This window comes from Tetranychus urticae, chromosome 3 (genome assembly GCF_039701765.1).
Source record: "Tetranychus urticae isolate SD_2017Ah chromosome 3, NJAU_TeUrti_SD_1.0, whole genome shotgun sequence".
Lineage (NCBI taxonomy): Eukaryota > Metazoa > Arthropoda > Arachnida > Trombidiformes > Tetranychidae > Tetranychus > Tetranychus urticae.
Window position 1 is genome coordinate 23,047,809 of NC_142960.1, and position 24,995 is coordinate 23,072,803.

A 24,995-nucleotide genomic window follows, 5' to 3' on the forward strand; every position below is an offset into this window, starting at 1 on the left:
GTCAGAATAATGTTTATCGTGTAATTAATATCTTAAGTGATCTGTTCACAGAATATTGTGATAGGTTGTAAATTAAATCAAACTTATCTTCATCAATAAATTTAATGTGAAATCACGCTTTTACTATTTAAAGGGAAAGTAACTCAAGTTTAAGCAAACGAGTCAGAAATCATGATATTGAAGAGTTAAGCGTTTATCAATCTTTCATCTAGCATTTAAAAAGGATTACACGCTTTAACAGTTGATCTGATGTTGCTTTTTTTACCTAAAGCAAGTGAAAACAATCAATCAATCAAGATCAACCTCTCAATGTGGCAAAATATAAATAAATAATTAGGAGACAAAATACATTATTGAGAAAATTTATTTTCTTTCTTTTTTCAAAACAAGTGCATTTACAACTCAAATAGTAGATGTAATATTATCTTTTATCAATGTGAACTCCATCTCTTAAATAAAGTTTTCAAAATTGAAATTAGATTGGAGATTGAAGAGTTTATAGAAAGGGTAAAGAGTAAGGGATAGAGAGGTAGAGGAATAGAAGAAAATGGTAGAAACAGAAATAATCGCTACCGGATGCTTTACTTATATTTTATGATTAAACGAAATTTTGTATTGTTTTGTTTCTTTCGTGAACTGACCTTCTTGTTTTAGCTTTATTTCTTGAAACAAGCGGTAGTTGGTGGTGGGAAAGGGAAGAGAAAAGACGAGTAGAAACAGCAAAGTCTAGAAGACGATGAACATGGGTTAAGGGAGATAGAAAACAAGTTTCAAATGATGATGGCAAAGATGGAGATCGAAGGGTAAAGGAAAAAGAATTGGGGATTTCGTAAAGGGAAGAGAGGGTAAGACGAAAAATATAAAGAGAAAAAGAGGGAAGAATGAATGAGCAGATTCCTTCACATAGAAAGACGTTGATACTTTTTCTTTTGTTGCTTTATATGAACTAAATTATTTTTGCAATTGCTAGTCTATCCATATCAAACGAAACCAAAGTTTTTGGTTTTAATTGCCATCAAAAGCTTTGAGCGTAAGACAGCTTTGGAGGAATATAGAGGAAGATATAGTCGCGATATACAGGTGTTAGCGGTTGGTAAATGCTGATCATCGGCAGGTCTAATAGTTACACTGGGCATTTGATTAAATCCTTCTTCACTTGCAGGTAAGGCTGGGCTTCCGGTCCAAAAGTCAACTAAATCTTGCTTTTCTTGTGTAGTCATTTTCTCCACAATTGACCAGAACCATTTTTTAAAGTAAGCTAAGTGTTCACATCCATCTCCTGAAAAGAAGGAAAATGGTTAAATAAAGTGTACAATTGTATTGTGTAGCAATATGCGATTTTGCCTATGGCAATATAACGATAAATAACAGCAATCAATACTTACCACTTTCATAGTTAAAAGTAGTATAACTCATCAACTGTTGAACATTAATTTCACCGACTCCGTTTAACAGTAGTCTGAAATCTTCAGGTGTTAAATTATCGAACGCATTTGCAGGTAAAACATCAAATATTCCAGCTCTTAAACACTGTTAAAATAAACAAACAAGAATAAAATAATTAGAAAAGATGAAAAATATTTGAAAAAGAAACTATAAAAACAAAAAAAATGAATAACATACCTGTAAAGCTACTTTTTGACAATGATACATTCTATAAAGAGCATATTTTCTAACGTAATCGTATACATTGCTTGGAGTAACTTCAATGTTGCGTCCATTTGGAATCAGGTCTACATGGCCACCAAACTCTTCTGGGCAAAGATCAATGGAAAACCTTAAGTCTAATGACGAGAATAAAGCTTCAGCGTCTTTATCCAGTTCAGCACTCATTATAAGTTGTCTTAAAGATTCGTAAAGAATAGGATCAAAGAAGGCTAAATCGTGCCATGATATTTGCCTTCGAAGAATATATTTAATCACATGACGATTGAAAAAGATAGGGCATAAATCATTTTGTAATAAACATAGTCCAATTATACGGCCAACATTACGGAAAGCATTTTTACGTTCTTGAGTACATTTTCCTTGACGAGGTGATACAAAACCTCTTTTGCCTGGTTGGTAGAAAAGTGGTGCGTTATCTTCAACTTCGTCATCATCTTCAAGGGCACCTTGTCTCAAATTACCACTTGACTGGTTGGCACTGCTACTGCCACTACTTTTAGTGACACTTGGAGATAAATTGACGTTGGGTGTTCGACTTAAATTAAATATGTCTAAACCATCAGGATTGTCATTAGATGAATTAGAATTGGAATTTTGATCCCTTCCATGAGTCAATATTATGTCCACAGCTTCATCAACCTTAGCACGAAGAGACTCATCAGAGGCAAACAGAGTTAATAGATGGTGAGGTGAAAGTTCAAGTAGCATGCCAGTTATCCTGCTTGCCAAGGTGGGTCGAAGTTGAGCAACTTTCGGGTACAAACGTGTTCCCAATTGTTGACGATGAGGGGTTAACAGTTCATTCAGATTGACTGGTCCATTATTTGAAGTTGATGAAGATGAGGATGATGACTGTACATCGCCGGGCATAGTAAATGGCGGAGCATCATATCTCAATTGATAAGGTCCATCACGGTCAGATCGGTCTCGAGGACTTGAGATCAAATCACGGGATGATGATGATCGATGACTTGCATAGGCTCGTCTTTGAAGTTCTTTTTCTTTTTCCTTTGTTTTCAATCTTTGAAGTAAATTATATTGAAGTGATCTACTGCCAACATGACAACCATGAAGAGGAGGTAATTTCTCATTTGATAAGATAGCTTCAGCGAAAGCTGTATAAAAGCTTCGGGCAACTCCACTTCCTTCACCAGGTTCATCTTTAAAAGTAACTTTAACCCTAGAGATGGCCAAAAGAGGTGAGCCAGCGGAAAGACGGCGGCTAAAATTACTGTACATTGAATTGAGTTCCTTAAAAGTATGTTGAATCAACGCATTTCGTTCACGATCAACTTTAGAAAAGTTAAGATCTCGTTGCTGCGATGTTCGCAATTTTTCCATTTCTTTACGAAACTTGGCTTCTTTAACTGGAAAACCACCGAGTTCTCGGATCACTGAGCCAGGTTCAGTTCCAACATCATCTACAAAAATACGACCGAAAAGTTCAAGAGTTAATCGCCAACGGCCGAGAAGTATGTCATATTGAATTATATTTCCTAAAAGAGAGATCGGTCTTTTACTGAGACTGGTTCCATGTTCATTAGATCTACCAGAAGGACCAGCCTTTTCATCGGAATCAAAAGATTTAATATTGCTTGGATGGTTGGTGCTGCTGCCATTGCCACTAGAAGAGCTGTTTGATTTAATTGAAGCAGCATGAACAATAACACTTGATTTATTACTAGTCTGAACTGGAGATACGATTATAGGTGAACGAGTTTGAACGGGATCAGAGATAACAGAAAGAGATCTTGAACTAGATGCACCACTGGATGGCAACATTGTGACATTATCAATTTGATTATCAGAAGGGCCGGCTGTGGCAGAGAAATTTGATGAGTCTACGTTTCTTTTGGTTCCGAAAGATTCGTTGTTTGATCTATCACTGAGACTTATTCGTGCTGGAAGGGAGTCAAGTAAGATTTGATCACTATCTGAAGAGCAATTAACAGAAGGTCTTGGGACTCCAAATAAATCTTCTTTGCGAGCTTGGGGTTGCAATAATTGAGGTTGATCTGCTAGAGGAAGAGCTTCAGTTAGAGGAGTTGAAAATGGATCAGGAGGTGGACAGCCAAGGAAAAGCGTTGAGTTTGATCGTTGGAAAAATCTGTGCTTCCTTCCCCTGTTAGATGTGCTAACACCTCCTAAATTGAGATTTGAGTCATCGTCCATGTTGTTTGGATCATTCTGATATGAAGAATTGTCATCATCTTGATCTTCAATGTCATTTTCAGGTTCGGCTATGTCATCCTTTAGAGCATCAGATGATTTATTCAATACTAAACCTTCATTACCAGATCTCATGAAATAAATGAGAGCATCAAAAACATAAGCAACATGTTTCAAAGAAGAAACATCTAGAACTGGCATTGAATCAAAATGTTCATTGTTGTGCGCTCTCATTAAAGACATAGCATATGATAAGAAATCTTTTCGGGCAGGACCACTTTCCAAAGTAGTAGAACTAGGAATTCGAGCAGAATTTGATGTTACAGCATTTCTTCTATTAGCAGTGGCTGACCTGGCATCACTCATTAAACTTCTACTATCTTCTCGACGAGTAGAACTAGATCTGGTAGTTGGTTGAGTAGCCTGGGTTGTTGCAACACTAAGTGGAGGAACCCCTGTAAGAGTTGCACTTGAATTGTTAGATAAAGCACATCCAAATCTTAATTGGCCTTCGGTAGCATCCATGGAATTAATTAACCAATCCCAGGTAGGTTTTAATTTGTTTTCCAAAAAGTTGAGTAAACTGATTGATTCACTATAACTCATACCGATAGCATTAATACCAGGAGTGGTTCCAGGACGTTCTCCCATATTGTGGAGAGAGGGGACTAGTGCTGCAAGTTGACGAATAACAATCGAAAATGCGCGAGCAAGGGAAACAGCAGTAATAGCCATAGAAACACCTTCACCGGCAGTCGATGCGGTTGGTACAGGGGCAACAGATGACGCTGGGCGTCTTTGAATGGTTGTTGGATCGATATGCACAAGTCCAGTCGATCCAGTTATGGCATTAACAGATATTCGACCGCCAGGGTTTGCTGCTGAATTGGTTGAACCAGAGGACATTTCTCGGTGTCTTAATGCCCATTGTAAATGCTGTGCAAGGTTACTTCTGACTTGATTGACACTAGCCGAACTTGATGAGACACCTCCAATATTCGAACTACTACCAACCGGATTATTACGCCTCTCTAGAGATTCCTCGATGTATGGTAAATCTTCATTGTCTGGTTCAGTTTCCGCTGCATCACTATCTTCTTCATCTTCCGCATTAGAAGAATCACCTGATTCATCTTCTGAAAAATACGCAGCCCCTGTTTCAGAGCCTGGTACATTACCAGTGTTAGATGATCGTTGATTAACATTAGCATCAGCATTACTTTGATAGGAAGCAGGTGAATCATCTGGATTAGAATCAGAATCAGAGTCACTCTCATCATGTTGACCTTCTGGTGCTTCTGCTATGTCATCGTGTTCACTTCCATCTTGTTCTCCATCTTCTAAACTCTCGATAACATCTACCTCATGATCTTCATCCACACTACCAACTACAACATCAGCTCCGACAGAAGCTTCAACCAAAGAACTGTTAGCATTATCACTTCGATTATCTTCCGGATTTTCACTCATCAAAACATCTGATTCTTCATCAGGATAAATTAGACTTGATGAAGCTCCATTACGAGTTAAAATAGGGTCAACCGAGAAAAGTTGTTCACTAACATGAATAGCATCAAGAAGAGAAGAAACCAAGGAGAAGGGTGCAGTTGGACGAGCAACCCCAAGTCTAACAGGAGAAATGAGTGAATCGGCGATTTCACACAATTCTTCAACAGCTATAGGTAACAAAGCTTGGAAAACTTTCTGACACTTCAATAATTGCGAGGATGCTGAGTTTTTCTTCCAGTTACTACTTATGTTGTTTGCATTAAGATTTTGATAAGAGGCTGGGGTCAGTTCCACACACAAAATTACACCGACTCGAGCAACAGAACGGACAAATCGACGAGCGACGAGTCGAGCCTCTTTGGCAATATTAGGATTAGCATTATGGCATTCACGAATAATAGTCACCAATAATGGTTCCAGCATTTCAACGGAAACTTTGACCAGTAGACAATGGGTAAACTTATCCAATAAAGCAGTTCCATTTTGACTTTGCAAGAAAGCTTGTTCTTCAGCTGCTGTATATGTTAAATTTGATTTACAGTGTGTTTGAACCAGCGATGCTATATTATTATCACCTCGATATCCAGTTAAAATCATTGATTTAACGGCATTCCAGTCTTGAAGAATTCTATCCAATGCTCGACGTGCGAATCTTGGTGGCTCTAAATCATGATCTGGAATTTCTGCTTCAGAATTACCACTGATCTCAGAGGTTTTACGGGTAATAGAAGAACGAGACCGAGCTGGACGGTGTTGTCTTTGTTCTACCATTTGACGCCCTACAGTTTGAACTAAGAAAAGTAAGATGTTTTCACCTCGGCTATTAGGTAAAGTAACCAGATCAGTATCAGAAAGAATTTTTTTCAGTAATTGGTGTCGAGCAGCTTGAGAGCTGGCAATCAGAGCCTTGCATTTACATTTCTCCCAACAGTCACAGTATGCAGTGGGTGAAGTTTTCTTAAGTTTACAGTCATGGCCTTTATGACAAACACGGGCACATTCAGTACAGCAACAAAGGGAGTCGATAAGACCACAGGTCTTACATTCAAAAATATCTTGGTTGATATGTTCTTGGCCAGTCCAAGTAAAACTACAGGTATCATTGCAACAGAGAACATGAAGAGGAGAATCGTCAGCATTAGAGCCTCTTGGATAAATCATTGACATGGCGATTTTTTTCTGACTTTCTAAATCACTGCTTAGTTCTTTAGCAATCCGTTGGGCAACATTGAATAAATGGATAGCAGCAGTGTAGGCACGTCCACTAACAGCAAGCATAAATGGAGTGTAACCTTGAGAATCTTTTGCACACATAAGCTCCTTAAGGAATGGCCGAAGAACTTGAGATTCGGTGAGAGCCCAAAGCACCGAAAGGGCAGCAGATTTCTGTTCATTGGCATCATAAAATGAGAATTCGGCGTTTGTTGAAGACTCACTGGTTAAATTAGGCATGGAGGAAGCTGGTGATGCTTCCATTTCTGAATCACTTCCTTCAGCATTAAGGACTCTTGCATTTGAGTCACGATCTTGGTTAGACAAAGGAGAGGGCCTATTACTACTACGATTTCTTTTGATCATCTCGTTCAGTGTTCGATTACTTGAAACATTCAACAGATCTAACGCTTCGCTGTTGTTCTCTTCGATAGTAGATTCTTGTTGAGGTTTATTTGTAGTAGGGAAACATGCAGAAACTGCAGTATGAAGAATATTTCGATTACCATCAACCCTTTCGCTAACAATAATTTGTTGAGACACAGATTCTTTTTCCAGTGATGCCAAAGTTAATCTTACAAAGTCGGGATCACTTCTCAAAATGGCAGGAGTCAAAATTTGATTTTCCAAAGCTAAAGCAATAACTGCAATTTGGTTCTTTTGATTAGGTACGGAGTCTTTGATTGGACTAATGCCAATGCCAATGGCTTGTGCAGGGGCCATGTCCAAAGTAATTGGTTCCCTTATGGATTCAGCACAATCTTTGGCAAGTGGATATAAAGCACCATTCCCATCACGTAAAATTGTTATTGTCTCATTTTCACCATAACAGTATAAGGATATCAGAGACTGATTTTGTCCAAAAAATGAGCTTTGATCAGTTGGAAAAACACAATCTTGTTCAATTTTACCGGAAGCAACGCCATAAACAACATAGCTTAACTTAGAGTTACTCTTGACAATAGCATGAATTCCTTGATTAGAAACAGTCATTTTGATGAGTTGTGTACCCTCAGGAATATTGACCTTTTTAGGTGACTTTTGTAGACATTCAGTAATTCTAGGTGAATTGCTACCTTTGACAACTTGTAGTTCATCCTTACGAAGCAATCGGCATTCTTGTAGCAGAGAGCTCAGATCGGTATTATCCTGAGAACTATTTCCAAGATCTTTACAGTTAAATCTAACACAAGCGTATGAACCATCTATTTTAATCACACGCCCAATGGGAACATTCTTAAAATCTTCAATAAATACAACATCTTTAATCTTCCACGTTTCTTCATCTTTGCGCTCCTCATCCTTCAAAGATGATGATGATGCATTTGTTATTCGTTTGCTTCGTTTAGGTAATGGACTAGCGCCTGGCTCAGAGCAGGTAGATGAAGCTGGAGAAGGTGGTGGTGGCATTTCTAATCTTTCTTGTGATGATGATTTTGAGAAACTTGGGCTTGGAGGTTGTTCACGGGACAGATCCATTCTACTACAACTGGCAGGAGTTGAGGGTAAGCTTGGTGTTGAGAGGCACAGCTTTTTTACCTCTGATGGTCCTAATACCTTGACAGCACAGGTATCAGTGATACTCCAGGCTGATGTTAAAAGTTGCCCAACTTTAGGTATGCCTCCGGCAGTGGTGAACCCAAGGGCACCTGCATGATAAGAAGGACTGTTTCGCATACAAACAAGGGCTCCAGTTGTAATATCAGAATTCATAGATGACGGTGTACGTTGCTTCTTGGCCTTGGTTTTTGTTTTTTCCCACATTTTCTTGCGATGCGAGAAAGGTGCAATACCCCACCAGTAAAGTGTCCCATTATCAAGACGAACACAAGAATAAAGAGAACAAACGTGAAGGGATAAAATCTTCTCGGCCATCTGGAAATCTGAAAAAAAGTTGGTAGCAGGATGTTCTAATTTAGAGGCTACAGGTACAATACTCTCATCGATCCATGTAGCAAGTTTCATTGTATCGGTTAGAGCTGAAGCTCTGATACAGGCACCAGAAATTTGGCTGATCTTTTCATTCAATAAACCCAAGCTAACTGTTTTGGGATGATACACAGTAATACCCTCACTTGTTTGACCACGGAATGGTTCAGGTTCACTCCATTTCCATTGGAATAATTGACCAGTGTTGCTTATTGCAGCTAACTCTGAATAGAGGCCGATTATTTGGATAAATTTACGATTCTCTGGGGCTGGCCAGAATTCAAGAGTATCTGAGATGAAAAAAGGATTCAATTGAGGGTTATTATCATTGCGTTCCCTGGATGGATTGTTCCCATTTTCGTTGATCACATTGTTTGATGAGTTTTTGTTGGACTCAGATGCAGAAGCGGAATCTCTTAGAGCATATTCTAACCATCGATGAGATGAAGGTGGACCACTCGAACTGCTTCCAGCTGAAACAAACTGTCTGTCTGACCCATAACGAATCAAATGTTCCCGTTCAGGAGCTGATGAATCACGTTCCCTATCACCACCAGATGAAGCCCGACCCAATCTATTTCCACTGGGACGAACTCTAACAGATGAGTAGCTGAACATCTCTTCTGGAAATACAGCATCAGAATCTATAATGACACCAGGATGGTCGTTGTGAATACCAGCATCAAGAAGAGACATAAGATCATCATTAGGTAAATAAGAATCTTGACTATCATCCATATCCTCAGCATCCTCGTCATCGCGACTTAATAAATTGTTAACAGCTAGATTAACATCTAAATTTGTCCTTTGAAGCTCTCTTATGATAAGATTACGAGATTTTCCTTGAAGTACCACCTGGGCTTGAGTTATGAGGTCTTCTGGTACAAATTGAGCTGCAACCACAGGTCTACTACCCATGATAACACTCGAAGACCCTCGTCCACGCGCTGTGCTTGACGCTCTAAGAAGCCGTCCTCGACGTGCATTTAAGCGATTTGATGATAATGAGTTAACACTTGAACTACTATTCCCTTTTATGGTTGAGCTACAAGGAAAAGAAAAAATAATAAGATATGACCAAAGAAATTACATAAGACTCAGCATGGGTGCAAATTATAGAACAATGGGATCGGGTCAATATATGAATATACTTACACTTTAGATGGCTCCGATGTAGAGAGATCTAACCTATCTGACATGAGAGAGTAACTCACTCTGCAAATACGACCATCCTGTTAAAATGAATAGGAAGATAGATAGAAAGAGAAAAATTAAATAAAAAGGAAGTGTCACATTTTGAAGAAACTGCAGTTGCAGAGACATAGAAAAGAAAACATTGTTCTGATGTAAAAGATTCAAGTTCATGATTATTAAATTTGGTTACTATAATCAAAGATAGATGAGTCCAAGCTTATAAAAAAAACCTTGACCAAAAAAATCTATTGAGAAAGTAAACGCGATCCCTAACTAGAAAGAGAAACCTGAATAGGTTTGGTAATAGAAGCTTGACTTATTCAAAATGAGGGCCTATGATTCATATAAAATTTATCAAAAGGATCACTCATTCTCAAGATAGACCCAGGGTCAAAATTAATGTTTTTGTTAATTATTGTTCAAGCCATTCAGAGGAAGGTCGCGTGAAAAGAATTACGATAGAAGGACGCATAAAAGCCCAAATTATTACCTCCAACAAGAGAGCAATGTGTGATTGAGATACAACACATTCAACCACAGGAACGGTTTTTATTTGATTAAATACTGGTGGACAACAGTTTGACGAGGTTATACCTCGATTATATTTGTCAGCCATCTCCTTAAGCCTAAAATAAAGAAACATGGAAAGAGAAAAAGAATGTTAAAAATAATAACAATAAGAGGGGAGAAAGAAGATAAAGGAAAAAGAGAAGCTTTAGCCAAAAAATAAGGGTTCAAATTTTTCACATCTAATTCAATTATTAATTGACCATTTCTTCATTCATAACATAGGCCATCAAGGGGTAATCAAAAAGGTCAATATTTAACATAATTACCTCTCATTGATTTGGTCATCATTAGCAGGCAAAGGATATAAAACAAAGTGCATTGACGTAGACATGGTTACTTCCACTTCTTATTATTCTCCTTCTAACTGATATTAGAGGATAGGACTGAGAGCAGGGTTACACATATACAAATTAATTTGTTGATTTATCTCTTCCCTTAATAACAGAACAAAGCCCTCCCAAATTATTTAATTTATTCAAATTAAATTTGAATAAAGAATCTTTTAAATTTTGCTTATTTACTCCAAAACTTTCAAGTTGAACTAGGATAAAAGGGGTAAATGATCAAATTGATCTATGATAAAATTATTTATCAAAGGTAAAGTAGAGGAAAGGAAGAATCAAAAAAGGAAACACCGAAAAACACAAAAATATAGAATAAGGTATCACATAATTATAGTTAAGATTAACAACCAAAAAACTAATTCAATGTTGCTTTCACAGTCTTTACAGCACAAATAGTGAGGGTTTGTGTTGTCAAAATAGTGAATAGATTTTGTGCTTTTCCTTAGCACAAATAAATAAACTGCGCATTCACTTTCTTTTCCCTTATGATTCGCCAGAAGGAGATGATTGAAAATTACTATAATAGAGAGCGCTGATGAAACCAATTGTTAATTCAAATAATTCACTAATTATATGCAAACATTGTAACAATCTTACAATCTTGTTAGATTGATTGGTTAATGAGTATGCAAAGGGTATGCTTTAGTTTCAAAACAGCGAAAGCAAATGAGTAAAAGACGAAATAGCACCAACTTGATATCAATTAAATTCACATTCTCATGCGATTTATCGAAAAGTTGAAACTAATTTTCACCAATTTAACTGACATTTAGATACTTTTGTCGATTTATTGTCTTTTGCTGCTTTGACCAATCAACGTTCACTTTAATTAGGAATAGATAAATAGCTTTATTGATTAAAGAGCAACCGATTGGCGAGTTTCTCCTTTCTTCTGATTTCTAGCCACATTCTTTGTATTCACCCTGACTAGTTTGCACACCTTAAAAGATGGAAAATAAACTCGTTGTATCTTAATCTTAATGATTTGCTCCCCTCACTTAACCTACCACTTAATCTCTGGAAATTAAAATTAAATTCAGCTGACTGTTGAATTAATTCTGATATTAAATTCAAATATTCCTTTCCATCGATTAATATTGATTAGTTGGTATAATTGCGACATAGATGACATTGAAATTCAGCATGCTATTTAAATCTCACTTGAGGCAGTTTCCTTCTTCCTATTCATTTCCATCCATTTTTATCCTCTTTCTTCATCAACTAGAATTATTGACTTTGTTTGCCCTTAGGATCATTGGAATTAAATTAAGCATAGGTCAACTAGACTATTTCATCTTCGTCACAATGCTAATGCAAAACACATGACCTTAAGTGGTTTACAATTAATATAATCCTTTGTTTACTCATTTGAATGTTCATATTTGGCGCAATTTATGCTGTTTTCTTTAAAAGCGTCTTATGTTACCATGGAAATAGCATAATCAGCAGAACCAGATTTGGTATAAAATAGTTTCCACTTCCGTCGATACGCATACTTTGGTTTATAGACTTTTAAACTTTCGGATCAACAAAAACTTGTCTCTTGTAGAGATTTTTGGTATCTTCTCACCATCTTGGAACCTATTTATTGTCATCATCATCTTTTTGTGATATTTTAAATTTTATTTAGATTCTTTTCTATTTTGTTTAATACATTTCTTTGATTGTTTTTTTTGCCAACTCGTCTTCCATACTAATTAATCATGCGTATATACAAGGATATGATCACTGGTGACGAAATGTTCACCGATTCTTCTAAAATCAATCTAATCGATGACTGCCTTTACGAAGTAGTTTGCCAACATGTTGTCCGTAAGGAGGGAGAAATCCTTTTGGACGGTGCCAATCCATCTGCTGAGGAAGGTGGTGATGAAGGAACTGATGAACACGTAGAATCTGGTCTCGATTTGGTCCTTAATCAGCGTCTAGTAGAAACTGCTTTCAACAAAGCTGATTACATGAACTATCTCAAAACTTACACTAAGACCTTGGCCGACAAATGGAAGGAAGAAGGTTTCACTGAAGAACAAATGGCCGATGCTAAAGCTAAAATTACTGAAGCTGTCAAAAAGATAAGACCAAAACTTAGTGATTGCTCATTTTACATGGGTGAAAGCGCCAACCCCGATGGAATGGTTGCCCTTCTCGACTACCGAGAAAATGCAGATGGCAAAGGTGAAACTGCTTATATGTTATTCTTTAAACATGGTGTTATCGAAGAAAAGGTTTAATTGCTGAGCAATTAGCCACTCCTCAATATGTTCTATCAATATTGAAAGAATTCAAATTTAATAAACTTATATCTTGATCACCGAATGAAATTTTGATTCTTTATTCGTGTTTGAATTTTGTTTTAAACTCTATTCAATTCAGTAAACTCGCGTTTTCTTCATTTTGATCTTTCTTTTGTTCCATAGCTTCGTTAGTAAAAGTGGTTTTCCATTCACCCAACTTTTCATATATCTTTGCTAGCAATGCGTCTTTTCTCCTTATTTCGGCCTCCATTTCACAAATTTCCTCTTTAACTAATTCATCAGGGTTAAGGTTTCCAAAAATCGTTTTCCACCTTACAAAATAAAGTTCCATTGCTCGAGCATTATCAGCAAATTTAGGAACTAAATGCTCCACAGCAGCTCTATGGTTCTCTACACTAGGGTTAGGTGGATTTTCAAAGTCAAATCGCAATGGACCAAACAAATCTACAAACGACCTATGGAACTCTTCATATAAATTTTGTTCTGTAGCCTGTCCAGAATTAGGTGCACCAGTAGGTTGTGAAGCAGCCATATTAGAGACAATCTCTGAAAAGATAAACAAAGGATGTTAGCATTTAGATGACAGTAGAATATTGTAAAGTTGCTTTGTCATGAATAATTTTACAAACCTAGAGATCACAACTGAATTAAATGAGAAGCGACAATTTGAGGGACATTCACGTAAAAAGAACGGACTAGCCCGAAAACTTCAATCAGAGTTCAAATCAAATTTTCCTTTAAATTAACTAAAGATAATCGCATAGATGTCACCACCAAAATTGAAAAAAACAACAAAGGAGATAGAAGCGGGATTTTCAAATTTATTTGAAAATATTTCATTGTATTTCATAATGAAATTTTCATTCATAAAAAAATCAGTTAAGACATGATTTGAAATCATTTTATCAAAACTTACCCATTGATTGCGCTTAATAAATGTGTGGGCATAAGGTAGAATAAAACTTCAAAAATTTAGTTAACCATTGATTTCAATTTCAACCATCAATTCTCAATGAACTGATTAATAATGCTTGAACGTTTTCAGCTTCATGAGTTGATAAAACTAAGGTGAAAAATTTGTCAAAAATTATTCTTTGGTCTTTTCTTCCATTCAATTTTATAGTTTTAGATTTTGAATAAACATTGGATTTCTCACTCCCATTCACTCAGTTGCTTTTTGTTCCCATAAATTCAAAGATTCATTCAGAATGAGAAAAATATGATCTAAAATGTAACAATATGCAAATCCAGATATGATAATCCAGATGATTAGAGTGATTGATTAAGTTCAAAATTAAAATCTTTTTTTTAATGATGTCAAGAGATGCAAAAATTTCCAAATTTTAATCAAGTTTATTTTTTTGATTTTATAATGGCAATAGACAAAATTGAATTGATTGGTAAATATGTTAAGAGTAAAATATAAAGATGAAAAGACTAGAAAAATATCAAGAAAATGTATAAAACGAGTATCAGAATAAACCTGATAGCTTGATAATATTCAAAAAATAATCATTGAGTTGAATGATAATTGTTTGAAAAAAAAGTTGATTGAATAAATGGCATAAAAATTGTATAATATTGGTGAAGGAAATGATATAAGAGAAAATAATTCATAGAAATGATTGAATGGCAATGAATGAAACAAAATAATATGTGATTGTGAACTAGATTGACCTCATCATGGGCATAACCATAATAATGCTTTGGAAAGACAGATTTAAATGTCTTATTTGAACCCGCTATCGCATCTTGATTGGCGATTGAGAAAACTAAAACTCATCTATTACTTAAGAGTAACCATGATTGAGTGTTAATTGAGAATGGACAAGCAATTTGATACTTTAGACTAGAAAATATTTTATACTAGAAATTAGAAAAGTAAGAATTGATTTATGGGTTCAATTGGAAACAAAGTAATTAAGCTAATCAAAGCAAGATTTTGGTTTATGCAAAATAGATAGAATATAGTTGATAAAAATAAAATTGGTTATGAATACTATGATAAAATTATTGGAAAATAGTGACTAATAATATTTGTTATACATGTTATGTATATGACTGAAGAAGATTCGAGCTCATTCGACAGTTAATCAGTCGAAAACTTGCATCTCTAGGATTTCCACTGATAGAGATTATGTCCAAGGCACTTTGGTGAATGAGTTTGATCATCATTGATTGAAGTACGATTTAGAAGTATATGATTCTGTTGATAACAGCTTGTCGTCTTTCCTCTGTTTGAATTGTCCAGAAAAAGATACTCAATAAAATATTTAACAGGTTACAAGAATAATACGGCAGGATGATTTGGTTGACACTTTGTGTTGAAAAAAATAAAAAAACAAAAATATGTTGCTTCTTTTCAGGCAGAACTCAGGGTAAATGATTTTGAAGAGTTGATTGTTGTGGCTTGTGAAACGTAAGTTATTGAACCACTGGTTGAACGGTTTAATCTCATGCACGAAGAATCCTCGTGTTTATAAAGATAGCTTTTCAGAGTAAATGCTTTACCACAACGTTGACACACATATGGCTTAACAGTTGAATGGGTTTGAATATGAGCTCTGAGATTTGATTTGTCCGCAAAGGCTTTTGAACATGTTGGACATTTGAATGGCCTTTCACCTGTAGAATCAAAATTTAATGATTAGTGGGTTCATTCAATGATTCAATCAATGTTTTCGTTACTTACCGGTGTGTGTTCTGATGTGACCCTGTAAAAGCCATGGACGACTGAAACATTTTCCACAATATGTACATCGACAGCCTTGTTTATGAGTCCGAAGATGCATACTATAAGCTGGCATTGATACATATACTTTGTTACAGTGAGGACATTGGCGAGCTTTTTTGTCAGTGAAGCTTCTATGAGTTTGACGATGACGCGCCAAGTTAGATGATGTACTGTATCGCTTACCACAATCAATACACACATGATTATCACTGGATGGTGATGATGTTGAATTATCAGGTGTAGAAAAATTTTCACGAGATTCTTCTCGAGAAAACGAAACATCCTCGTTTCTTTCAATCTATAAACCATAGAGTAGATAAGAAGATAAAATAATAAAGTTGTTAGTTTAATAGTAAAAAATGAAGTAAATTAAAGGTTCTGTATTGATATCTTACCTTGAAGATGTTTTCATTTGTGTCCAAAGCTGGTGAACATTGTGATCGGTCTGATTCATCTTTAAAATCAGAATACTCCATGCTTGTTTGAGAGACATCAGGAGATCTGCAATTATGGCGACTATGAATACTTAGATCTTGCGCTTCTTCCTGGGCCGTGTCATCCAAATCGTTCATCATTTGAACATCATCTGGACTAAAGTTATCAACTCGCCTTTCATCGATAATCAAGTTGATTGGTTGAACTGAGAAATCGACACCAAATGCAGGATGAAATCGATCTAAATTGAAAGTAACATTTATCAAATTGATGTTATTTGATTGACATTTAAAATGTTTCAAAATTTACTTACCCATAATACGATTTTGTCCAATGTGTCGAGTTAGAGCGGCATGTCTTAAAACAGAGATCCTTGAACAGGTGATGCGATTTTTATCCATCGAAATGGGCATTGTATCGTCATTAGACAAGTTACTCAATCCATGAGTCTCATAATTTGCGGATAGTTCAGCAATAAACGGTGACGCGTCATTAAATGGTAACTCGGAGGAGTCTATTTAAAAGAAATAAATAAACACAAAATTAAAAAAGCTATTAATTTGTAAAAAGCGCTAGCTTAGAAATTACATAAAATAAAAAGCTAAACATTACAGCTAGACTTGTAAGCTACAAGCTTTTAGCTGGCTTTTGTTTTGAACTGATGTTATCAACACAAGCTGAACAAATGGCTATCTAAACCCATGGCTATTTATATGGATTTTATAACAATGAGTAAATAAATTTAAACCTTTTTTTGAAGCTGACATCTTTTTGATTTCCATTTCAAATTTTGTTTACAATTTAAAATCAAGTTTTTCACTATATTCAATGTTTTGTTGGTTAATGAACTATAGTAATGGTAAGGTAACGTTGACTGGGTTTATTAATTATGTAACTTTCATGCAAAAAGCTTAAAACTGTTCTTGGTTTTCCTCTTTTCCCTTAGCTTTTAGATGATGGACAGAGTCAAGTAAATGGTTCAAGACAGATCGCCTTTTAAAAGACTGTAAAAGGGCCAAGGTTGATGATGAGGAGATGAAGACGATGATTTTTTTCCTCTAAGATGAGTCTTGTGGATAGAGTATCTTAAGACATGAAGTAAGACAATGAAGAAAGAGAAGCAAACCAAATTAATGGTCCTGTTTGTTTACGAGTTCATTGAAAATTGACTCCTGTCAACCATATGAGAGTTATTATATTTACATCTCACTGTGCAGTCAAGAAACATGAAGGAAAAGAGGACACGCGTTCGCGTGTCTACCTCACCAATGTCTTTCAACCTCTGGCTCGTGTCACAGGAAAGTTAACGAATCAAATTGACTCAGCAATCAAGTGAGGACTCCTAACAATAACAAACAAGAGACCTGAATGTCTTGAAGGAAGGAGAAAGTCTAAGAGTATCAATAAAATACTTCCGTTTGGTATCTTCTTTCCGCTTTCCGTTACTCTTTATCACCAAAAAAAGCTGGATGACCTCTTCAACTTTACCGTAGACAAGTGAGGCAAAGAGTAACGACCCTTCGATGAAATGGATTGTACGAGCAATGATAAATCCTTCCTTTCGACCATAAGGTTACAAGTGTTTTCCTGTTGTTATTGCAAACTGATATTTCGTCTTCACTCATCTTTTCAAACATTTCAACCTGACCCAGCCCGATTCTAGATTCATTAGCATCATTGGAATCATTGCTTGTTTATAAATCTGTTTCCATTATATGGAAATAGTGGAAAATTGTTTATTTACAAAAGACCACAGACCTTTTTGACCTTCATCAACATGCGTTCCCATCTGGGTTGATTAACGTTATATAAATAATATAAACGTTTTCTTCTCTCACCCGATTTCTTGGTAACCATTTTTGATAAAAATTACTGCTTCATTTTCATCTCTTTCTTGCCATCTTTCTAGCCACTGATGTTAATAAAGATGATGATCAACAAAAGGAATTACAAGCACCAATGGAACAAAAAATAACCAAAAAGCAAAGAAAATAATTTGCAGATAACGGGGGTGAAACTAAATTGACCGAACCAGGACCAGATCTCTAAACATTTAGCTCATAAGCAACATTCATGCTTTGCAAACTTGCAGCTAAAAAATCTTATCTCAACCTGAACTTCTTTGTGTCTGGTAAAGCCTAAAATCTGTGAGTTTAATTATCAATAATTAGTATCAAGGAAAAAGACTCGTGTCTAATATTTACTTTTTTTTAAATTACAGATCATCTTTACCTATCCTCGTGTCCAATAATTTAAAGAGGAAACATCGTTTTACTCGTTATTTACTTTCTTGGTAAAACAAATTGACTGCGAATCAAGAGCAATTAACTGTTGAAACTGTTCATTCTTCCTGGTGATTTTAACACATTTGAATATACATTTCGACTGAACTTCAAAGCTAACAACATGATCTTATGAAAACAACAAATTTAAAAGACGACTTGCAGATAAAGACTTAAGACGAATTTCAGACGTGAACATTTAAAATGAACTTTCAATGGTAGTCTGTCAGTGACTTGTAAATTACATTTTCCTTTAAACCGTTAACGATTAATATTACCTTCTTTTTTTCACCCAATTGTGAAAACAAAAATTACACTAACCTAATCCCTTGAAAGTTTCCCAAAAAAGCTCAAATCGACAAGTGAGACGAACAAATGTGAACCAAAGATGATGGTAATGATAAAGTTGAAAGGGAAACAAATTCTGAAAGCATTCAAAGACCAAGTTTAAGGCTATTTTGGCTGCAACGGTAATGTTGTTGATGTTGATTTAATGATGTTGGTGAAATTTTTTCTTCCATCTTCATCTTCGACTTGATCTTCGTTTTCTTTCTTTCTCTCTCTTTTTCCACCCTCAAACCCACCCTCACTTTGATTTTCCTCTCTCCTTCTCTTTCCTACCCTGAGTTGGTTACTTTGGCATGAGGCCAGTAACACTACTTTACAGAGTCAAGTTCAACAAGCAAGTTTCAAATAAAGATGAGCTTGACTTGTATAATAACCTCTAAATAAGTTGACGGGGTTGGTGGATCAGGCCTTTCACACATAGACACACATTAAGGGAAGAATGAAATAAGCAAAAGTAGAAATATCTTCCATAATTTCCAACGTCTACATCTAAATCATCATCTTCATCATCATCATCACCAACAACATCAACATTCTCTTCCTCCGGAAATGGGTCTCTAGAATGAGCAAGCTTACTTTATCATCATCTTTTTCGTCTAGGCTTAAGATTTTCAAACTGAATTCTCATCTTATTTTTTTTCTTCCTTTTCTTTCTCACCGTAGTTAAATCATTTGGACTGGATTTATCGAAATACAATACAAATCTTTGGAATGGGAAGGTTGCTCAAAGTTTCCATTTCTTCTTCTAGCATCAAAGCCAAAGTCAAAGGAATGGAACCGTTATTATATTTCCCTGTGAAATGTTTCAATGTCAACTTTTGCATTATTTTCATTTGCTATTACGTCAAGATGAAAGACAATATTGTTTCAGTGCAAGAGCAAAGTCCTCAACTTTGCTCGTATTTTGGCTTTTACGAAATACCGATTATGCAGAAATCTGGAAACCCCAATCTCTGGCAACTTTAATTGACTTTGTTAATTTTAATCAGTCGTTTAAAAACAAAATAAGAACATTTTAATCAACTTTTGTGTATGAAAAAGTTGTCATAAATTAAAATGGAAATCAGAAGATTAAGTGAAATTATTTCATGGGATTATTGATTGTAATACTAAATAAGCAATTTGATTTTGAAACAAGTTGTATCATTATTAATAAAGGCTGAAAATGTGAATACTTTTAGTATTCCTTTAAACCTTTCTATTGTCAGATGATTGTGGCTTCAAAAACTGAGTTCAAGGGTTAAAATGAATTACTATTTTTCCGTATTCAACCATCAAGACTTTTAATTGCAAGAATCAAATTAAACTTCAACTTACCCTGATTTAAAATGTAATGAGACGGACAATTCTCGACATCTTCCTTTGAATCGGTTAAAATCCATCGACCATTGTAACGTTTATTGGTGATTAAAAAAGCTCTCGGCATTTTGATAACTTAATTGTAAGGTGTTTGGTGAAGGGTTATCGAATGAACTTGTGAACAATTTATAATAATTGATGAATATTGGTGTTGATTGTTTGATAGTAAAAAAAGTTTTACAAACTGAGTAAATAAATTTGGCGCATCAAAAGTTGAAAAGTCAAGGAAAGTGAATAAAAATTGTAAAAGTAAAACTTTTTGTGCTTTGCTTTAAAGTGATCGAACTCAAACAGATGAACGAACTAAGACATAACACAGGCTGAGATGATGATAATGAAGATGAAGTAGGAGTGAGTAAAGAGATGATCTCAGTGAAAAAGTAACTTGGAGAGTAAAACGAATTCTGTAGTAAAAATAGAGTTTTGTGAAAGAAGAAGAAAGGAAAGAGAATTGATGATGAGATAGAAAGAGGAAGATGAAAATGACAGAGAGGAGAGGAAGAAGGGCCAAGTGGCAGAAGAGAGCAAGAAAAGAGAAGAGACTTGAAGATCTGATTCCTCAAAGGCCCTTAAAATCATCAACACGATACTCGTCCGAGGCGGAAAAGGTCACTTTCTGTGTTACCTTCTTCTTCTCTTAACTTCTTAAAATCATCTTCCTCATCATATTGGTCATCTTCGCCTTTATTTTCATCCAAAACAACTTTCCTCTGTTTTGCTTAATATGATAATGATATCTTCGAGATTTTATTCAAGTTTATTTTTTGATCACTCAATCTCTACATTTGCTTTCATCAAATTGGTTAGTTCAAGCTCGATTATTATTATTTATTGACACTAGAATCCATTGACCAACAATCTTCTGAATATTAGGAATATTTTAATTCGTTAAACACCAATAAAAAAGCATTAAAAAACGACCAATCCTTCAATAGTTGTAACAAGTAAAGTAATATCTATTACTGTAAAATATGAATAAAAATAAAGAGTGACAGTGTGCTGGTCAAACATTTTCGGATTATATTTTGATTCGTCTTGAATTTTTCTGGATCAATCCGACTACGAATTGAATTTCAATTGATGAATCTTCTTTCTTGTAGCAAAACTTATAACTCAAGTATAAACTTGAAGTTATTTGAGTTATGCTTTTAGTTTGAGCGTAGCGAACATTATGCCTGATTATACTCAAGATTTTTATCCAATTTTCATGTTAAATCTTAAAATTTCAATAAAAACTTTCGTTGGTGAACATAAATTTTTAAATTGTAAATAATCAAAAACTAAAAACTAAATCCTTCGCTTCTGTCGAAATGAAAAGATAATTAGTGAAAGGTGAATAATGTCATCATAGTCCATTTTCAGATTAGTTTTTGACAATTTAAAACAGTTTAATGAAAAAATAGACAAACACTTCTACATCTGAAATAAGAGTTGAGATTGATTGTGTTTGTAGCAATTTTTTGGCCAAATTGGCACCATTTGCCATCAATTTATTTTCTGTGTCAAGATTTTTAACTGAAACTCAATTTTACCAGCTGTTTATCATCTTCATCTTTTCATATCAACAATTATTCAGGGTTGGACTGGAGAGTTTACTAACAAATAACATTCTCCAGTGTAGTTAACGGTACTTTTAAAGGCAAAAATGACTTGGTTTACGTATAACCTCTGCTTTGTTGCTGCAACATTGAGTGAAAGGAATCTTCTTCTTCTTTTTTTCCTCATCCTCATCATCTCTATCTCTCTCTCTTAGGTATAAGATGGTCTTAATTTGCCATGTTATTTACTTCTCTCTCTATCTTTCTATCTTCCTCTTTTCACCTCTGAAGGACATTGATATTGTAGACGAACACGCGACAAGTAAATAGCTCTTTCCATTCCACGAGACTTCATCTTGTTCGTCTTGACATTTAACATCCCTTTACCAACCTTTTGACCTTAGCTTATAACCTTTTTGCTGAAACTCTGAATCTTTATTTAGCCAACAATTTACAGTATATCTTCATTTTTATCTTAAATACAATGACCTGCAACCGTCTTAGATAATCAGTAATGAGAGCTTAAAGTAATATGCTTTAGCTACGGATTTAATTTCATCAACATTTTAATATGACAGTCAAAGCAGCCTATTCACCAATTTTCATCAAATTTTCTCGTTAGTTGAAATTTTTCGAGATTGAAACTGATTGCTAGCCAGTTGAAGTTGAATTAGAAATTATATAAAAAAACTATTTCAATAAAGTTGATCAGATCATTGAGAAATTGCTGCTATTAATGATCTCATGAGCCTAACAGTCGCAGCCTTTTAAGCCAGCCATTATGTTTCATTTACATATAATCAACAATTTATCGCTCAACTATGATTTTTCGGAAACTTTTTTCATGCTAAAGGGCTTTAAAAAAAGACACTAGATTTTTATCGAAAATGTTAATGCTAAATTGTATAATTTAAGTAAGATTTAGAACGACAATCAAAAACTACTTTGAAAGAGACTTTGATTAACAAAAACTTACAAAACTTGGTTTATTGAGTGAGTATAGCTTTGATTTCACATCACTAGATGGAGGCTGTGACAAACAGTTCAACTGTTAACTCAAATGCGATCTGGTGAATGAATCAAATAACGAACCAAAATATGAAAGGATTAATCAAGACAATATGGGAGATCCTGCGCGATCCTGAAGAGTTGGACAAATATTAATAAATTAATAATTCATTCATTTTATTTCAAATTATTACCAGATAAGATGGGCCAATTAATGGTAAAATTACTGTAGCTCAAGATTGCAAATTGACAAATAACAAAGCAAAGATACTCGAGTCCATCGTCACTTTAATTTACTTCGTCGTCACATCGTTACCTCCTGCACCAAACCTATATCCGCTTGCTATATCACCCACATTACCTAGGGAAAGCCCTTCATCTTTTTCTAAGGAATCGGTTGATTCAGTCCAAACTATACCAAACAGAATACTGGTAGTTATGAAGAACCAGAAGGATAAAATTGTTCTCAACTGCATTTTAATAGTATTTTTTATAGTTGCAAAGATTTATGAAACAAGATATAGCTTTAGGATTTCCAAGTAAACTGATAACATTAGCCTGATCTTCATTTCTTTTTATACTCTACTTTTTGACTGTTCAAATAATCAACATTGTTGACATTTATTATTCAATTATATTTGAAACAATATAAAGTGTGTAACGCGTAAAAAGTTTAAATTATCTTCGATTGATAAGAATGAAGACGAAATGCCTCTGATAAGAATGTCCATTTTAGTCTATTTCTCTGTTCGGTAACATTCTTATCATTGTCATCTTCATCTTCATTCTTATCAATCTAAGATAATTTTAACTTTTTACGCGTTACACCCTTTAATTTGAATTTAACCTTTTGAATGTAAATAGAAACTTTCTAGGCTTTACTCATCTTATTGTTGATTAGGAATAGTAATTGAAAATTGCTGCGTAGAAAGGGAAGAAAGAAAAAATTCAACATAATATATTAAATCCGTATCCTGCATCTGTTTCACAGTAAGCAGTATCAGTTTGTTGAATTTAAAGTTACATTCTCATTATTCAAGTTTGCCCAGCTAACTATCGTACTGTATTTTGATAATCTCAATTCAATTTTTATTTGATTGACATAAATAGAGAGACGTAATTTTATTTTCAAAGCATTCATTGAATTCATTAAATCGTGATGGCTAAGTAAACCAGCTTATTACATTAAAAACACAGCACAATATGAAAAAAAATCTATTATATTATTACAGTTTTGCATTTTTCTGCCAAAATTTCTCCAGACTCAATCGTTTTATAAATTTTCTATCAATCGTAAGTAAATGTTTTGACCTCAATGCCGCCACTGCAATAAGACCCAACCATGAAACTTAGAACAACGGCGAAAAGGCTAAAAATTTGAAGTCAAACATCGTGTAAAAGTATAAAAATTGTGGCTAAATTAAACAGATTTAAGGAAAAATTTTTACAAAAAAGCGCGGTTGAACTACATGTTCCAAAACAAAATATTGAAACTTAATCAGAATTCAGGTTACTAAGAAAGGACTATTCATAAAAACTTTGAATTTCAGTTTAAGAGTCAGGCATCAAAACTAACAAGGGAAGTGCCTTTGCTGGTACGATCATTTTCAATTTTTTTCGGTCTTATATTGTAGAGGGCAAAAAATAATTAGACACGTATTTTTGCTTTTGTTTCGCTAGTGCGCGGTTAATGATATTCAGGCACTTTTTATTAAAGATAGTAATGCACTACAGCCACTGAGAAGTACATAAAACAGATGAAAAGCAGAAAATGCAAATCTCTAAATGAAAATTGTAAATCATTTTTCAGTAACTCCAATAGATTTCAATGCAATATCCTCGCTTAAAAGTGCTTAAATATCAATAACCGCGCACTAGCGAAACAAAAGCAAAAATACGTGTCTAATTATTTTTTGCCCTCTACAATATAAGACCGAAAAAAATTGAAAATGATTGTACCAGCAAAGGCACTTCCCTTGTAAGTCTATTAAAAAGTGCTATAGAACTAATCATTTCTAGCATTTCTAAAAAGGAAAACTTTCAGAGCAAGAGCTGAGTGAGAGTGACCCGAGAAGGGTGAGATGTTAGAGGTGCAAGTGTTAAATCGACATCCCAAGTCAACGTTTGAAAGTACTCTGATAGGCAATAGATAAACTGGAAGAAGTTAAAGTACAATCAATTAAAAATATGCATCAGGTTAATTTATCTTTCCGTATTCTGATCTCATAGGCCTAATTATACCTGTATCTAATAGTTTCGTAACTGGAGGCGTGTTTGGTGGAAAGATATTCGTTGCTTCATATTTTTTTGCATGTCAATAATTATCAAGAAAAGAATAGCTTTTTGTTGCCTTTTTCAGAATAAACCATTCATTTCAATCAGTCATTCAGTAAAATATCTTATTCTAAACACCCTCTTTGATTTCGAAAGTATTATAATTT

General features: G+C 34.7%; 4 protein-coding genes and 1 long non-coding RNA gene across 6 annotated transcripts; 2 read left to right on the forward strand and 3 right to left on the reverse strand.

Moving 5' to 3' along the window:
- Positions 1–346: 346 nt before the first annotated feature.
- hyd (E3 ubiquitin-protein ligase hyd) lies at positions 347–10,987 on the reverse strand. The gene is made up of 6 exons (XM_015932690.3): positions 10,518–10,987; positions 10,172–10,307; positions 9,643–9,719; positions 1,624–9,532; positions 1,386–1,530; positions 347–1,279 (listed from the first exon to the last, which is right to left on the reverse strand). Exons 1-6 carry the CDS (start codon positions 10,580–10,582, stop codon positions 981–983), a joined length of 8,631 nt encoding a protein of 2,876 aa, XP_015788176.1. The 5' UTR covers positions 10,583–10,987; the 3' UTR covers positions 347–980.
- Positions 10,988–12,105: 1,118 nt separating this feature from the next.
- On the forward strand, positions 12,106–12,911 carry Tctp (translationally controlled tumor protein). The gene has a single exon (XM_015932824.3). It carries the CDS (start codon positions 12,299–12,301, stop codon positions 12,824–12,826), a length of 528 nt encoding a protein of 175 aa, XP_015788310.1. The 5' UTR covers positions 12,106–12,298; the 3' UTR covers positions 12,827–12,911.
- Positions 12,280–13,588, reverse strand: MED28 (mediator complex subunit 28). The gene is made up of 2 exons (XM_015932825.3): positions 13,480–13,588; positions 12,280–13,396 (listed from the first exon to the last, which is right to left on the reverse strand). The coding sequence occupies exon 2, from the start codon at positions 13,380–13,382 to the stop codon at positions 12,960–12,962; it is 423 nt and encodes a 140-aa protein (XP_015788311.1). The 5' UTR covers positions 13,383–13,396; positions 13,480–13,588; the 3' UTR covers positions 12,280–12,959.
- A 1,135-nt stretch (positions 13,589–14,723) lies between these two features.
- Positions 14,724–20,298, reverse strand: LOC107365340 (uncharacterized). Of its 2 annotated transcripts, none has more exons than XM_015932827.3 (5): positions 19,967–20,298; positions 16,333–16,533; positions 15,980–16,260; positions 15,543–15,882; positions 14,724–15,475 (listed from the first exon to the last, which is right to left on the reverse strand). In XM_015932827.3, the coding sequence occupies exons 1-5, from the start codon at positions 20,073–20,075 to the stop codon at positions 15,213–15,215; spliced, it is 1,194 nt and encodes a 397-aa protein (XP_015788313.2). In that variant the 5' UTR covers positions 20,076–20,298; the 3' UTR covers positions 14,724–15,212. The 2 variants fall into 2 exon arrangements, with proteins under 2 accessions (XP_015788313.2, XP_025017226.2); XM_025161458.2 differs by lacking the exon at positions 19,967–20,298 and adding an exon at positions 16,768–18,060.
- Positions 16,739–19,824, forward strand: LOC107365341 (uncharacterized). The gene is made up of 5 exons (XR_016200233.1): positions 16,739–16,878; positions 16,966–17,868; positions 17,929–18,166; positions 18,241–18,771; positions 19,313–19,824. It is a non-coding gene; the product is annotated as an uncharacterized LOC107365341 (long non-coding RNA).
- Positions 20,299–24,995: the final 4,697 nt, after the last annotated feature.

Bases quoted from the DNA above. Each gene is read 5' to 3' on its own strand.
- LOC107365340 (XM_015932827.3), bottom strand. From the start codon at position 20,075: ATGCCGAGAGCTTTTTTAATCACCAATAAACGTTACAATGGTCGATGG. The intron at 16,261-16,332 runs GTAAGTAAATTT...CTTTCAATTTAG, and splicing joins TGGACAAAATCGTATTATGG to ATCGATTTCATCCTGCATTT. The intron at 15,883-15,979 runs GTAAGATATCAA...TATGGTTTATAG, and splicing joins CAAATGAAAACATCTTCAAG to ATTGAAAGAAACGAGGATGT.
- Tctp (XM_015932824.3), top strand. From the start codon at position 12,299: ATGCGTATATACAAGGATATGATCACTGGTGACGAAATGTTCACCGAT.
- MED28 (XM_015932825.3), bottom strand. From the start codon at position 13,382: ATGGCTGCTTCACAACCTACTGGTGCACCTAATTCTGGACAGGCTACA.
- hyd (XM_015932690.3), bottom strand. From the start codon at position 10,582: ATGTCTACGTCAATGCACTTTGTTTTATATCCTTTGCCTGCTAATGAT. The intron at 9,720-10,171 runs GTAATAATTTGG...TCATTTTAACAG, and splicing joins ACATTGCTCTCTTGTTGGAG to GATGGTCGTATTTGCAGAGT. The intron at 9,533-9,642 runs GTAAGTATATTC...TTTTCCTTGTAG, and splicing joins ACATCGGAGCCATCTAAAGT to CTCAACCATAAAAGGGAATA.